This window comes from Mustela lutreola, chromosome 4, assembly GCF_030435805.1.
Source record: "Mustela lutreola isolate mMusLut2 chromosome 4, mMusLut2.pri, whole genome shotgun sequence".
Classification (NCBI taxonomy): Eukaryota; Metazoa; Chordata; class Mammalia; order Carnivora; family Mustelidae; genus Mustela; species Mustela lutreola.
In genome coordinates this window covers 95,715,055-95,731,838 of record NC_081293.1, presented here as the reverse complement: position 1 = coordinate 95,731,838, position 16,784 = coordinate 95,715,055, and the positions used below count along the sequence as shown (strand labels likewise).

The 16,784-nt window shown below is 40.2% G+C and overlaps 1 protein-coding gene across 5 annotated transcripts in view; it reads left to right on the top strand.

Annotated features, from left to right (window-relative positions):
- Positions 1–16,784, top strand: part of VPS41 (VPS41 subunit of HOPS complex) — a 347,998-nt gene that overhangs the window by 285,884 nt on the left and 45,330 nt on the right. For all 5 annotated transcript variants that reach the window (XM_059170547.1, XM_059170546.1, XM_059170545.1 and 2 more), the window contains 4 exons: positions 9,216–9,313; positions 13,105–13,234; positions 14,665–14,780; positions 16,447–16,503. In XM_059170547.1, the coding sequence (XP_059026530.1) occupies positions 9,216–9,313; positions 13,105–13,234; positions 14,665–14,780; positions 16,447–16,503 (401 nt within the window). The remainder of the gene's footprint in view (positions 1–9,215; positions 9,314–13,104; positions 13,235–14,664; positions 14,781–16,446; positions 16,504–16,784) is intronic.

Genomic DNA, 16,784 nt, shown 5'->3' with positions numbered 1-16,784 from the left:
TTTAGTGCTTGTAGTTGATGCATCAGGGTAGTTTTGGGGGTGTTTTTGGTCTCCAAAATTGTTTTTTAAGTTTATTTTATTCTGGGAAGAACACGTAAGTTGAGATCTACCCTCTGAAATTTGTAAATGTACAATACATTATTGTTGACTGTAGGCACACTGTCATATGGCAGATCGCTAGATCTCATTCATCTTACCTACCTGAGACCTTAGGCCCATCGCTCAGCAATTTCCTATTTTCCCCTTCCTTCCACCCTTGGCAACCACCATTCTGCTCTTTGACTCTATGAGCTTGACTTTTCTAAATACGTTAGAAATGGAATCATGCAATATTTGTCTTTGGCTTGTTTCATTTAGTGTAATGTCCTCGGGATTCATCCATATTGTTGCCTGTTGCACGGTTTTCCTCCCTTTTTAAGACTCAGTAATGTTCCAGTGCCTGGGTCCACATTTTCCTTCACCTTCCTCTGGTGATGGGTATCTAGCTTGCTTTCTATATCTTGGCTATTGTGAAGAGTGCTGCAGTGAACGTGAGATGCTAATGTCATTTTAAGATCCTGATTTCAATTATTTGGATACATACCAGAAGGAGGACTGCTGGGTCATGTGATAGTTGTATTTTTAGTTTTTTTGTGGACCCTTTATGCTGTTTTTCATAGTGCAATGCCAGTCTGCATTCCTACCAGCCATGTGGGGGAGTTCAGGTTTCTCCACATCCTCACCAACATTTGTCTTTTCTCTTTTGACAATAGCCTATTTACAACTTAAAGTATAACCGCTTGGTTTGACCCTTTTGACCCAGCAGGTCCGTCCCCATTACCTTTTCTGTCATGTGAGCAGTGTGTCCTAAGCTGCTCGCTGGATCACTGCTCATCCGTGCCGCTTCCTGAGCGCGAAAGTTGAGCGGATGAGCTGATCTTATCAGCTTAGCTCTGTCGTTTAGCCCAGTACTGTGCTGAGAGTATCAATTAGGAGAGATGTAATTAAATTGCAGGCTAAACTTGCTTTAAATGCTTTTTTCCTATGTGTACTATGGGCTCCTGGCTTGCATGTGTTTGTTATCTTGCCTAATAGGCATCTCTTCTCTCTTACTCCTGTCTGTTAGGTCCTCTCCACAGTTTGCTGATAGAAAGCATGGTCATGCATCTGCTTCATAGCACAGCCCTGAAGATGTTGGCCTGTTGTGGTTTCCAAATGCATTTTCTTAGATCAGTGGTCAGACTGACAGAGTGTCCAAACTTCCTAAAAATCCTGTGGATAGTATATCCAGTCCATTAAGAAATACTAGCATCTGGTGACTTAAGGGTTGGATTCTCTAGAGAGGAATGTGCTATCACAAAGGGGCCTGGGTGCTTTCTCGTAAGTAAAAGATATTCATTCCTGTTTATATTTGCTTGAGAAATTCTTGTTTGTTTGCTCTCTTAAGAATCTTAGAGGTCCAGATCTATAGCATATTATTTTATTTAGCTCCAGTGAAGACATCAGATCCTCTAGGTCCCATCTAATGGGCATTTTGAAACCCACAAAGGGAAAACAAGGACCAAAACAAAAGCATCTGCCGCCACAGAACCCCCCCCCCCCCCCCCAGAGAGCGGTCAAGGCCATAGCTTGCGATCCTGGTACCTGTAGCACACTTCTAACCTGAGCAGCTCCATGCGACCACCATCTGAGAAAAGGAAGACTTCAAATTCCTGCTTGTGCTGCCTTCCACTCAGGTGACTTTAGTCAAGTTACCTAAGCGCACTGAGCTTCAGTGTTCTGCCGTGAAGAAGTATAGGGTTGAAATCCTGTGTGTTCAGTATTGTACGCATTGCCCCTTGAATGGGGAATATTCATTAAATAGGAGCTGTTAGTAATATTACTATCATTTTCAGTTACATTGTGAGAGAGAAAAACTGGTTTCTTTTAACAACTGTCTTTTTTTAACAATCGGAAGACAAAAATACCATTGTCCATAAAGTCAACTGAATGAGAATTGGGGGAAAGGTGTAAATAAGCTTTGATTGAATTATCCTGAAGAAATTAACATATTTCATAGCTACATTTTTCAATAAAATGTATCTATAAACCTATGATACAGGTGAAAGTAATCAAAAATATTGATTATCACTTATAGGTCTGAATATACTGATAGTGACATAATCTACTTGTGAATTATTTGGAGAATGGTCTTTATTTTTTTTTTCACAATTGTAATTATTTTATGTTAACATTCACAGTGAAATTCTTAATTAAGTCTGCATGCCTCTTTTACAAAAGTGCATTTTATAGATATAGTTAATTTTTTTTCTCCTTTAATAGTAGTTTTATTTTTTTTATTTTTTATTTTTTATAAACATATAATATATTTTTATCCCCAGGGGTACAGGTCTGTGAATCGCCCGGTTTACACACTTCACAGCACTCACCAAAGCACATACCCTCCCCAATGTCCATAATCCAACCCCCCTCCCCCCAGCAACCCTCAGTTTGTTTTGTGAGATTAAGAGTCACTTATGGTTTGTCTCCCTCCCAGTCCCATCTTGTTTCATTTATTCTTCTCCTACCCACTTAAGCCCCCATATTGCATCACCACTTCCTCATATCAGGGAGATCATATGATAGTTGTTTTTCTCCGCTTGACTTATTTTGCTAAGCATGATACGCTCTAGTTCCATCCACGGTGTCGCAAATGGCAAGATTTCATTTCTTTTGATGGCTGCATAGTATTCCATTGTGTATATATACCACATCTTCTTTATGAGAATGGTCTTTATATTCAGACCTAAAATCTTGATTTTTGCCCTTTACAATTGAGTGCTGTGAAGTGTGTAAACCTGGTGATTCACAGACCTGTACCCCTGGGGATAAAAATATATGTTTCTAAAAAATAAAAAATTTAAAAAAAAAATCTAAAGTACATTGTAAGTATGTTTTTAAAATGAAAATTTTTTAATTTACATGAAACGAAATGTTTTCTCTTATGTTATAAACACCACGCCTGCCCTTAGGGAGCTTATAGTCATGATTATTTCTGTTTTCACTCTTATCCCTACCCCTGGAAATAAGTTAACCTGCCTTGTACTGTATCTTGTTTTATTTCCATTTTTGCATAGCATGTGTTATTACTATTATTATTATTATTGTTATTCATTATTATCTGCTTCTAGATTCACAGTGCCTTTTAAGTCAGGCAGGGTCTTTTGCATTCTGATGCTTCTGAAAGAATGTTTTATGCCAAATTGGTGCTCAGTAATGCTTTATTAAGTAGTTGATGACCCTCAAAGATGTAAGACCCAAGGTACAAGAAAGTTGTTGTTAATTTCTTTTGGCAATCGTTCTGAAACAGAGAGTGGGTATGCAGTGGTAGGCCCAACAGTACCTGTGTATCTGTGACTGTAACCCCGACCCTGTTGCCCCAGCTGATGATAAAGTTGGTGTGCCTCATGGATAGCTTAACATTTTGTGCTTAGAGGATTCTCAGAAGATGGTGGTAGGGGTAGCATAATTTTTCAACCTGCCTGAGTCATCACCTAAAAATGGAACAACTAGATCCTATAACCAAGGACTCATCAACAACATGTACAACACAACTGAACGACAGAGTAGTCCTGAGAACCCCAGATATAGGTGAGTGGGAGAAGGCACCGACAGCCACAAGATGGGTGATGGTGTCAATGTCTGTGTGAGAGAAAGTAGAGGGGAGCAAGGGGGCATCTGGTGAATTTGAGATCAGAAGAACTTCCAGTCAGCAGGTGCGTATTCCCTGGGGAAGACCACTCATCAGTGGGCACAGGTTAGGTAAGGGGCTCACAGCCCACTGGCCTCTTTGAACCCTTAGCCGTTGAGCACCTAGTCCTGTGTGCTGAGGCTGGAGGAGGATAAAACCTGAAATCAGGGGCGCCTGGGTGGCTCAGTGGGTTAAGCCACTGCCTTCGGCTCAGGTCATGATCTCAGGGTCATAGGATCGAGTCCCGCATCGGGCTCTCTGCTCGGCAGGGAGCCTGCTTCCTCCTCTCTCTCTCTCTCTGCCTGCCTCTCTGCCTACTTGTGATCTCTCTCTGTCAAATAAATAAATAAAAATCTTTAAAAAAAAAAAAAACAACCCTGAAATCAGGATATGGACTGTAGAAACAGAAGAGAAGAGAGAGAAGTAGGGCAGGGGCAGGGGCAATGCCAGGAAGACTCAGAAAACAAAAGGCCAGGTTTTTAACACTAAATGAAAACAGCACAGGAGGGAACTCTGTAAATTGAAGAGCTTCCCAGTCCCTGTCTCTTTCTAAGAGATCGGGGGACCATGACATCACCCACGGATGAGGACTGGAAAGGTACCAAGGTCAAATCTCATACTGAGGGTTAAGGAAAAGTAAATAAGAAGCAGAAGGACATTGTTGGCAATGAAAACAAGAAACCAGAAAGAGACACTCACAACAAGCTATAAGACATTTCTTTTAAAGTAATAGCAAGACATGAAAAAACAAAGTTCAGAATTTTTGAAAATCTCAAATGAGATGACAGACCTCAAATATTTATAAATAATAGGACAATTTTAAAAATCACAAAGCAATAAGAAAAAAAGGTCTGCAGTGACATGGTAAATACTGAAGACTGGCAAAGATGATTCAGCCTACAAATAAGAGTCCCTGAAGAAAAGAACAAAACAAAGCAAAGGAAAGGAGCAGATATGAGAAAACAATAATTCAAGAAAAGTTTCTTGAAACTACAAAGAAACAAAACTGAAAGCTATAAATTAAAAATACACCCTTGTGTATCTAAGCGAGTGACCCACGATGAGCACTATCAAGATATATTTGAGTACAATTACTGGACTTCTAAGACAAACAGTCTGTTGGGCATCTTGATCTGTGCTACAAAAGCCACTGGCCACATGGAATCCTTGAAGAGCGGCAGGTGTGGGTTGAGCTGCGCGGCATACAGGATTCTAAAGGCCTAGTATGAAAATAAATAAATGGCCCCATTAATTTTTTATGTTGTCACGTGTTGAAAACATTTTAGATATGTTGTGCTAAATAAAATATATACTTTTTTAAAGATTTTATTTATTTATTTGACAGAGATCACAAGTAGGCAGAGAGGCAGGCAGAGAGAGAGAGAGGGAAGCAGGCTTCCTGCGGAGCAGAGAGCCCGATGCGGGGCTCGATCCCAGGACCCCGAGATCATGACCCGAGCCGAAGGCAGCAGCCCAAACCACTGAGCCACCCAGGCGCCCCAATAAAATATATTTTTAAAGTTCTACCTCTTTCGGGGCACCCAGGTGGCTCAGTGGGTTAAGCCTCTGCCTTCAGCTCAGGTCATGATCTCAGAGTCCTGGGATCAAGCCTCGCATCAGGCTCCCTGCTCAGTGGGGAGCCTGCTTCTCCCTCTCTCTGCCTGCCTCTTTGCCTACTTGTGATCTCTCTCTCTCTTTCTCTCTGTGTCAAATAAATAAAATCTTTTTTTTTTTAATTTACCTCTTTTTACTCTTTAATATGGCTACTAGATCATTTAAAATTGCATGTGCAAGTTGTCTCTTTGGCTTGCATTAATATAATACTGGACAGTGTGGATTTAGAACTCTAACCTCCCTTCTGCAACAGTGTCCTCATTCTTCATCCAGTGGACCTCCCTGAATAGAAATTTCCTGTGAATAGTCCTTTTGAAATTTTCTGTCAGTATGCTTGGAATCTTCACTTTTGTCTTTTTCCTTGAATTCTTTCTTCTTGCGTTTCAAGGAATGGCTACTCCAGAAAAAGCCAGGGCACAGCAGCGCTTGCATCTGTGGAGGCAGAAAATGAAAGCTGTGCCTCAGTCCTGACCAGTACCCCCTTGCCATGTCCTTCCTACTCAGAGTGAGCACAGCGCCCCCTGCAGGGCTGGGGCACCATCACCGCACTCTGTAGATCATCTCCTGAGGTAGAGCTGCTGGCTCCGGCTTTCTCCAGAAAAGGCATTCTCTCCTTTTTCTTCCCTCTTCAGCTTTTACCTTCTGGTGTGTTTTAGTGCTCTCCAACCAAGTTTGTCTTTATTGTCTTTGTGATTTATCTTTTCCAGATAACCAGTTTAAAGATGAGCTTCTGTGGTAATAGACCCATAAACTATCTGTATTTAAACTAGCTCTCCTTTAGGGAAAAACAAGTAATCTTCATTAAAATGATTAAAATCACTGGTATGTGTAAAAGAAGAGAATTTCCGGGAAAATAATTAACCAGAACATCCACCGGTCCTTTAAAATTTTGAAATAGAAAACCCCATTTCTACAAAATCAGCCCATAAACTTTTACATCGTTTATGAACGTTCTTCAGGAGAATAAACATTGCCATTCCACATTTCCTTCTCTTGACACTAATCTTGACACTACTTTTATATGTGACATCTTGTCTTTGTAAATAACATTTTTCCAGTTAGTTTGTAATTTAGCCACTTTGCATTGTCTGCCTAAATTATTACTGATTCTTAGTGAAGTCTGGTAAGATCTAGTACTTAACAAAAGCATTTATTACAGTGTCTGAAATTGAGAAGTGAAATAGCTATGTGGCTCTGCACATTTTCCCTTATTTTCTTTAAGAACACATTAGATTTTCTATCGTTCTTAACAGGAACTTTTCTGTCTTACAAATGGAAGCTTTTGAGGACTGGGAAGTAAGTATGTGGAGCAGGGAAGATTTGGATAGAATTATTTTTCTAGCTTCTCTGTTCTGTTTCTTACAGTGCATTCATTGAAACCAAGGCTTGATGTATATTTGGTTACCTGTAGGAGAGACACTGATACTCTCCGTCACTGTGAGCCTAGGCATATTTGGCGTCCTGAATAGGGAGAGTACCTTGTTCACCAACCACTGGCTACATGAAAGCTTCCTGATAATTCCCAAGAATCTGTGGCATCTCTGGCTGGTTGATTGATTGACTGATTGAACTGCTTGTGTAGCATTTCAATGATGAAATGTTATTTAGTAAAAGAAAACTCAAGTCTGTTTCTACCAAATGGGGTTTAACCACTTCAAGAGTGATGGCAATCAGAACCTCTGGTTAATGTACCCGAATGCCTTCTATAATGTGAAATTGCCACCTCTTTGATCACTGGGCCTACATGGCTGCATACTGTCCAGTAGCATCTATATATTCCAGCCCTCCCCTGTCCCTTCCCTACCCCCTACTCCTGTGTACAGCTCCCCCTGTGGGAGCTTCTCTAGAACTTTCCATGCCTGGCTACCCTGGATGTGCTTATCTGTACATGAGGTCATGGTGGCAGTGGTTCTCTGCATATGCACTTCATGTGAACGTGTATCACATTACCATTTTACCAAAAGTAGTTTTAAGTGCCTGAAGAAAAATACTGAGTTCGAGTCACAAAGACTGAGGAAAAGTGTTAGTGGCAGTGCTGGGACCACAGCACCTGTCTTTGGAGCTCTACTCTTTGGTTCTTAACAGGGCACCATCGCCACCTCTGTGATCTAACCAAGGACAAAGCATAAGAAATATTACCTTTTTAATGTTTATGTTACTAACTAGTTAGTATTTTTTTTTGTCAACCTCAATTTCATTTTGGTGTGAAAATTGTGAAAACAGTTGTGTAAGAAGTTGACATTAAAGATAAAAGACAACATTAAGGGATCTGTAAGGAAAGTGAAGAGGCAGAAGAAAAATTCAGTAGCCCCTCATTTCATCTGTGTTGGGGATTTTATTTCTACTCTGAGTACATGATTTTATAGATGGGAAAAATTATACCTGCAAAAGTTAAATGTTTTTTCCAAGTTCAATTTACTGGAAGTTATAACCCAGATTTCCTGACTCTACATTAAATATTGTTTCTTTTTTACAGAGGGAGAAGCAGACTCCCCCACTGAGCTGGTGGCCTGATGTGTGGCTTGATCCTAGGTCCCTGGGATCATGATCTGAGCTGAAGGCAGATGCTTAACTGACTGAGCCACCCAGCTGCTGCTACATTAAATATTATTTCTGATACACTATACTAACTTCCCCTAGTTTGGAGAAAAGAGCAGTTTCATCATAGAACTTAACTGAATCTGGGGTGCCTAGTGGCTCAGTTGGTTAAGCATCCAACTCTTGATTTCAGCTCATGTTGTGATCTTAGGGTTGTGAGATCAAGGCCCCACACTGGGCTCCACGCTCAGCATGGAGTCTGTTTGAGATTCTTTCCCCCTCCTTTTCTCCCTCCTCCTCTGGTCTTCCTGCTTTGCCTGCACTTTCTCATAAATAAATAAAATCTTTAAAAAAAAAAAAAAAACACAAAACTTAACTGAACCCAAAGCTAATACCACAAACTGTGGAGAAGGTCTGAGTCAGGAAAGTCTTAGAAAATATGGTGGTCCAAATGAGAGTCTGCTTCAGAATGAATCTGTAAGTACAATGCATGACTCCTAGAAGGGGCTCTGTCCCCATCACCACTGTGTCAGCTGTGTAGCGAACCACCCCCAAACTTAGTTGTTTAAAGTAAAAGTAACTTATTATAAATATTTTACAGTAGCTAATTATTAGAATCACAGTGTTAGCAATATTAATACTTCTACAACTGAGCTTTCCTGTTGGGTCTGTGAACTCCAGTGTAATTAAATCCGTATACTTCTCAAGTGATGCACTGGTTTTACATTTTAAATGCCTTTAAGATAGAAATTTATTTTCTCTGACCTTTATTCCAGTTAGGAAATAGTGATCTTTTATCACAATATAATCTGCATTAACACGCCCTTTTTCTTTTCTTTTTTTTTTTTACTTCTGATTCCTCAAATAAAATGTTTATTATTAAAAAAAAAAAAGGAACAATAGTTTCATAATTACAAGTAGCATTCCTTGTGACCTTTGGATCACTATAATGCCCTAATTGTGAAAAACCTAAATTCAGGTTGTTGTTGTTGTTTTTTTTTTAAAGTATTACTGTCGTTAATATTAGTTTTCATCAGGTTTCCTGGGTTTACAAGTGTCTTCATGGGGTTTAACTATGTCATTTTTAAACTAGCTGGTCCCAGTGTCACGTGTGACCGTTCATGCTGTTATTGTCAGGTTTCCTTTTGATGATGCTAGAAAATTTTTAAGTTTGAGTTTCTGGATATCCTTTTCTGGCCTTTCATTATTGTCGAAAAAGTGTGTTTGTCCACACCCCCTTTATGTTAGATTTCTACGGTAAATCCACGTAGCATTCATAGTCGATGTGTCCTTTCCTTGGTGGGCTGCTTTTTGTTCCTGTTAACACTGAATCTTTTATCCCTTTTGTTTGCAGTGTCTCAGTTTGAAACTGAATTCTACATCAGTGGACTTGCACCTCTCTGTGATCAGCTTGTTGTTCTTTCCTATGTGAAGGAGGTGTCAGAAAAAACGGTAATTTTTTTTTAATACCCCAAATGCAGAGGGAAGTGTGGGTTCATTTTTTAGTCTTGTAGCCAGATCAGGTTGCCCATTGAAAGGGCCATGCTGTAGTCTGAGCAGAACTTCCTGACCTATAAAAGAAGGTTGGTGGAGATTATGTATTTACCTTTCAGAAGCTTCACTCATTGCCTGCCTTTGTTCCCTTTGCCGAGCCAAGGGAAGTCATTTTTTTTTCTCTTTTTTTCCATCTCTTGGTATTTTCGTCGAAAGGAATGAAGGATTTCTTTTGCTGGAGGGCAAAGAAACTAAGCTGACACTGTGCATTAGCAGAAGTGACAGCAATGAAGTTGATCTGCCGCAACAAGAGGGGCCCCTGTGGTCAGAGGGAATTATGGAAAGGGCACTTCATTTCCTGTGGTCCAGACAGATTTGCTTACTTCTTAGTGGCCGACTGAGTCTCAGTAGCTTGATTTTTGCTTTGAAATGGTTGTGGCAATGTCTTAATCATCAATGCAAATGAGAGTATGAAATGCATGGCCAATAGAAAGCAGCAGAGAACCCAAATTTTGTTAATTTTGTGACTTTGGAGGAAAGCCTATATTTGTGATCTAGTGGAGGGCATGCCCAGTAGAGACACTTGGTCTTCCTTTGAAGCCTGGGTGGGCCCCATTCCCAGCTTGTCTTCAGTGTTAGAGTCCAGGGGTTCTTCCAGGAAGGGGGACGCTAGGGATGGCTTCAAGGCATAAACAAGGAGAGCTTATTGTAAAGGATTTTCTCTTAGGTGCTGTATATAAAAGAAATTACAAATTGATTGTCTAGCCCTTTAAAGTAAGTAGGGCTCTCCTTGTCTGTATCCTCTCCTTTTTTTCCCCCCTTTTCAATTGACTAGGAATAAAATGGGGGGGAACCCTGGGAGCCCCAGTTTTGAAGTGGTACCTGCTCTTGAGCATTTCTGTGAGCAAGCACTTGTATGGGAAGTCATCGCTATAGTAACCCGAGACTCTGGGCGCCCATGTTGCTAGGCAATGGGATGCTGGAGACTTAAGTGAATACTCAGAGCGACTAAAATCAATAGGGCTGGCTTCTAGCCCTGTTGCAGGACATCACTTTATTATTTTATTTATTTTTTTGAAGATAAAGAAAAGCAGTGGCTCCCAAGGGACTAAATATAGTGCTTTCTGATGAGGGAGGTGGGGCAGATTGAGAATGTGATTGAAAGACATAGGAAAGCAGCAGTAAAATGAAAAAGGGAAAGCCTCATAAACAACCGAGCAAAAAAAGAAAGGAAGCAGGGAAACCTTTGTTGATAAAAGGGAGTATTACGAAGGAGTAAAGACCAAAGAAAGGCCAACCTCTTAGAGCAAATTAGAAAATGAAATTGGAAAGAGAAGAAGAAGGCATTTTTTCAGAGGGAGAAGTGTGAGAGACTCAGAGAGGACTCACAAGTGTGTGTGCCAGTTCATGTAGCTATTTTATATGACACGAGAGTACACCTTCGATCCTTAAACACAGAGTTAACTGATAAAATTATGACAAAAGGAGTAAAGCAAGCATGGGGCTGAGTCCCTCCCCTTTTTTCTCTTTTTTTTGTATGGGAAAGACAGTGGAACTGCAACATTAAATAAAACTTGCCTTTATATCCTGCATATCCTCCCCCAGAATGTTCTCCCTTATACCTGTCACATCATGAGTGTGTCCTCACCTTGCCATCATGGTGACACTCTGCTGATTTTTATGAACCTTATTCTGCCTCTCTCTGTGCAGCTCTGTATTCCCCATCATTGTCATTTATTGTGCTTAGGAACTATTTCATCTGGATTTAGTAAGCTCTCCCCTATCATATGTTTCTCTTTCATCCACTAATAAAGCATATATGTATCCAGAGTCATGCTAAGCATTGGAGATCAGAGACCCAACAAGACCAAATTCTCACTCCTGGGAAGTTAGTAAGCGGGGCTGCTTGACCATTGAGCAAAGATTATAAAGTAACAAGATGAATCACATCACGGATGTTTTCCTTATGCCTCTCAGGGAGCTGTTTATGTGACCAGGCAAGGCCCTTTATTTTATTATTTGCTTCAAATGTTTGTTCTATTCTTGATATTCTAATTTTGTTATTTTTTGGCATTGTTAGAGTTCATTTTTTAAATATTCAGGTCTTTACATTTTTTCTCATTGTTTCAAAATTGAGATAATTCTCATTTTTCCAGATGTGAAAAATTATGGTGTATATTCGCTATTTTTTTCCCTCTACTAGTTTCCCTCTACTAGATCTTTTATAGTTGCTGTTTTATTTTTGGAGGTTTGTTTTTTTTTTTAAAGATTTTATTTATTTATTTGACAGAGAGAAATCACAAGTAGGCAGAGAGACAGGCAGAAAGAGAGAGAGAGGGAACAGGCTCCCTGCTGAGCAGAGAGCCTGATGCGGGACTCGATCCCAGGACCCTGAGATCATGACCTGAGCCAAAGGCAGCGGCTTAACCCACTGAGCCACCCAGGCGCCCTTTTTGGAGGGTTTTAAAATGTATGAGACACAAAACTAATGCAGTTGCTTCTCAATTCACCTAAAAAAATGGACCAGAGTATTCTGTGAGGCTTACAGTGTTCCTAGGGGAACTTGGGGAGTTGGAGAGGCCCCGACTTATCTCACACTGTCCCATTCATCTGGGTTTTCTGCGGTGGTGTCACATGGCTACAGGTCTTACTGCTTTGGAAAATGCTCAACTGTGTGTTTTTTGCCTGCGTGCTGAATGCTCAGAAAGCTCAAGCTTTCCATGTAAAACAACCTTGACTTCAAGATTCACTGTAAGTCCCACTTTTTCAACAAGTTGCTGTCTCACCATTTACTTATGTGACTTTGACCTTAGTAGACCTTAGTAGAGTTTTTGATCCCCATTTCCTTCTTCTGTGATATTCGGAGCAGTCAGTCATTTAAGACCCCATCACCTTCTAGGTTAGTGGAACTGCATCAGTCTAAAAAACTCTCCTTCCCCCTTCTTTCTTCCTTTTTTTTTTTCAATTTTATTTATTTATTTGACAGAGAGAGAGAGATCACAAGTAGGCAGAGAGGCAGCCAGGAGGTGTGGGGGCAGGCTGGCTCCCTGCCAAGCAGAGAGCCGGATGTGGGGCTCAATCCCAGGACCCGGAGACCATGACCTAAGCCGAAGGCAGAGGCTTCATCCACTGAGCCACCCAGGTGCCCCCCACTTCTTTCTTGACCTACAACTGCACTGTTCAAAAGTGTGGTCACAAACCTTATGTGGCTATCTAAATTTTAACTAATGAAAATGAAATAAAATGAAAAACTCGGTTTTTTGGTCGCGGCTAGCCACCAGTGACTCCTGCCCTTGGCACACACCCCCGCCCTGGGCCTGTGCTCTTGGTGACCATTGCCTTCTTAGCGTGTTCTGTTTTCGACCTAGTTCTCCGTCTCTGTGGCTTTTCAGCATCACCAGTAAGCTTACCAGTAGTGGCAGTGTTTTGGCAGTTGGTAATATTATTTTTACCCTTTCTCACATTGGTGAGGAAGAGACATAAGCTGATTGGGGAAGTGTGTGGTGGCTGTGCCCTTGGAGATGAGTGACGGATGGCTGTAGGGGCACAGTAGCTTCTGTCATATTGACGTCACACAGAAGGTCAGGAAGTAACATGGTGTGATGAGGCTGTTGGTGCAGGTGGATAGAGGGGCTCACATCTGCTGAAATTATGAAGTCCTGTGCATTTAATCATGACTGACTGGAATGAATTTGTACAGTTTCTAGAAACATATTGAAAACACACCCTTCCCTCTCTTTTCCCCCCAGGAAAGAGAATACTGTGCCAGGCCAAGACTGGATATCATCCAGCCACTCTCTGAGACTTGTGAAGAGATCTCTTCTGATGCTCTGACCGTGAGAGGCTTTCAGGAGAACGAGTGTAGAGATTATCATTTAGGTGAGAGACCAAGGCTCTGGCTCATGCTATTTCTTATACTTGTGGGTTTTTTCCCTTTCATGTGATTAACACACCAGTAATTTAAATTGAGGTGCTGCAAGGGTCATAGAGACTACCTGGACAGACCTCTCATGTTGAAAATGAGGGCACAAGGCCCAGACATATTGCAGAATGTGTCTGAGCTAGCACAGTAGGTGGGAGGGGTAGGCTTGGGGCCAGGACTGAGGTGAGTAGGCTCCATGGTCTTTGTTCTTATGTCTTTTGTCATAATTAGTGTAACACTTACATTGACGTCAGGCAGCATGGTTCTATGGTTGCCATATGACTCCCAACCTCATGTATCTGGAAAGTGTGCTGTGGGTTGGCCAAGAAGTCATCTTTCTGTTTGTGACCAAATGCGCAGAGCCTGGAAGAGAGCCTGACAACTACTAGATGTTTGCCGAGTATTTGCAGAGTGGATGAATGCACACTGGTCAACTGCTCAGAAATAAAGACCGAACCACTGTTCTTTGGTCATACTGGAGCCCCTGTGCTCAGTTGTCCTCCTATCCTTTAAAAATACATTGATGAAAGTAGAACAGCCTAAGATTTTTTTTTTTTTTTTAAGAAATTCTTTCCTGCTTCAAAAACAATTGACATGTTTTCAGTTCTCATTTTGACCAAAGGAAACAAAGAAATAGTCTATACAGTTGGAGCTTTCTTATATGTGGCCCCTAGTCAGTTGAGAAGCGTGAGAGTCTATTCCAGACTTGGCAAAATGCAAATGTGACTCAAACTAGAAGTGTCTGAGCTAGGTATTGTGCTCAGAGAAAACTCTGTTGCACCCTTAGAAACCCTTCAGAACAGGTTGTATAATTGAATTCTGCAGGAAACCCTCACAATCGGCATTCTGAACAACATGCCGAAATGATAGATTATGTCCTCAGGGCTTGGGGCATCTATCATTTACACTGTAGATGGCCTTGACCTTGATGAGCAGGAGACATTTATCGCCAACTGTGGGGTGTAATTGTTCTGTTAAAATAGAACAGTGCTGTAAATAGCCATAAATTAAGTTTATATACAGAAGATGAATTCTGATACACCATAGACCTGGAGAATTTTGATCACTATCTTTCAGTCAAGGTCACAATGTTAATGTGTTAAACACAGAATTATAAACTACCTTACTTTTTTGAAGTTTTTTTGTATTCCTTCCTTCCTTCCTTTTTTGTATTCCTCCCTTCTTTTTTCTTTCAAATAATTTTACATGTAAATGTTTTTTTTTTAAAGTACTTGCACCTTCAAACAGAGCCAAACACACTTGCTCCAAAGGTAGGCAAGTTTTCTGTTCCCTCTGGAGTTGGGTTACCCAACCAAGTCTCTGAAACTACAGCCACGGTTTCTACTGCTGAGTCACCCACACTCTGTCTTTCTTCCCTCACCTCTAGAGTACTCTGAAGGGGAATCACTCTTTTACATCGTGAGTCCAAGAGATGTTGTAGTGGCCAAGGAACGAGACCAAGATGACCACATTGACTGGCTCCTTGAAAAGAAGAAATATGAGGTAGTTTTGATTTTCCTTTCTTTAAAGTATTGACACATCTGTAACAGGGAGAGGACAAAAGGTTTTTGTAATAAATCTTTTGTGTAAGTGAATTAGAATGCCCCAAGCTAAAAATATGTAAGAGACTAATAACTTTCCAATACTCTTTTCAGAAATTAGGGGGGAAAGGATTACAAGGAGGTTAACTGGCTTCACTGTTCAGTGGAGGAGGAGAAGGTGGTAGTAGAGGGAACAGGTGGGTTCGATCCAGCCTATGCAAGTGTTTGTTTTGTGGCTTTTCGAGGAAAATAAAATGGAGCTAGTATTTCAGAATTGTCTTCTGTATTTTAGTGGTACTGTTTATTTGTGCTTATTTCATATGTAAAGTCAAGCTGTTAATTTACTGTTCACTGAGGATGGTTTGAACACTTTGCAGACAGAATGATGTGGTCCACTTCATTGAATCTTGAATCAGACTGATATGAGCAGAAAACTGTCCCATGATGAGTTTCTCTTTTTCAAAAGCAGAAACCTTTCTGACTTTAAAAGCTAAAAGGCAAATATTATGCTGGTTTGGTTAGAGAAATTCTCTGGTTGGGCTTCTATGCTAATTAGCTAAAAACAAACAAAAACTTTGTTTTTGAAATCAAAATCCACTGTATGTTGCTTTTAAGTTTGTGACCACCTGAAAGGATTTGGGGGAAAAATGTTTTTCATGGATAAACTAGAGTCCAGGAATTGACACAAAAAGTTTCTATTTCTGTTATTACTGTATTGCTTCAGATCCAGTAGTTCCCTAAATAATTTTATGTGATTTTTAAAGATTTTCTTTCCTGGATGGCTCAGTCAGTTAAGCATCTGCCTTCAGCTCAGGTCATGATCCCAGGGTTTTAGGATTGAGTCCTCTGTTGGACTTCCTGCTCAGCGGGAGGTCTGCTTGTCATCCTGCCCTCTGCTTGTCATCTCTTTATCTCTCTCAAATAAAAAATGAAATCTTTTAAAAAGATTTTAGGAAGGAAGAGAGAAAGAGAAGGATAAGCCAACTCTGCACTGAGCCCTAATGCCTGGCTTGACCCAGAGATCATGATCTGAGCTAAAACCAAGAGTCAGATGCTTAACTGACTGAGCCACCCAAGCACCCCAATAATTTTATGTTTTGACGTTTGTGTTATAGTAATAATAATGAACTTTCCAAAATAAAAATAAAATCAAGGATTTTCAAAATCTTAATTGCAGATACACCTAAATGTATCCATATGGTTTATTTTTTTGCATTTCATAAAGGAAAAGTGCCACTTTGTTGATGTATGTCATGCAGATTTAGAATGACAGATGAATTTTTTTTGTTGTTTGAATTGAGGAGATTGTGTCGTATTTTGATTTGTGCCTGAAATGTGATTCCAATATCCTAATGTGGAAATGCATTCAAATGGAAATAAGAGAAGTCTTCATTTTGGTTGACTGCTTTTGTTCGAGTATGAATGCGGTGGGGTTCATTCAACCATAACATTAAAAATGCCCGTGCTTGAAGCAAAAGCCACAGGGAAATGGGGCTTTATTTATGTAGTCCAGAACTTTAAAACATAATAAATATAGTGTTTATAACCTCAATATCTTTCTTTCCCACTCTCTCTCATTTTCCCTCCCTTCTTTTCTGACTCCTTTTATCATGCTTCTATAAATATAGGAAGCTTTGATGGCAGCTGAAATCAGCCAGAAGAACATTAAAAGACATAAGATTCTAGTAAGTATGTAATTTTATTATTTGAAGCATAACTTTACCTTTCAATAAGTTATAATGAGACTGAAAGTAATTTGAAAAGAACAGATTTTTCCTATGTTTTTGAGACTTTATTTCAGACTAATTCTCCAACCTGCAAGGTCAAAATATTTCAGTTTATTGAATCTGTTTCTGCTTGTAAACAAGAGACTTGAACACCAGCTAGGAGGCAGTTTTAGGTAATTTGGGACTTGAATTTGTGAAATGTACTTTAAATACAAAGCTTTCCAGTTATGTGTGGGGAA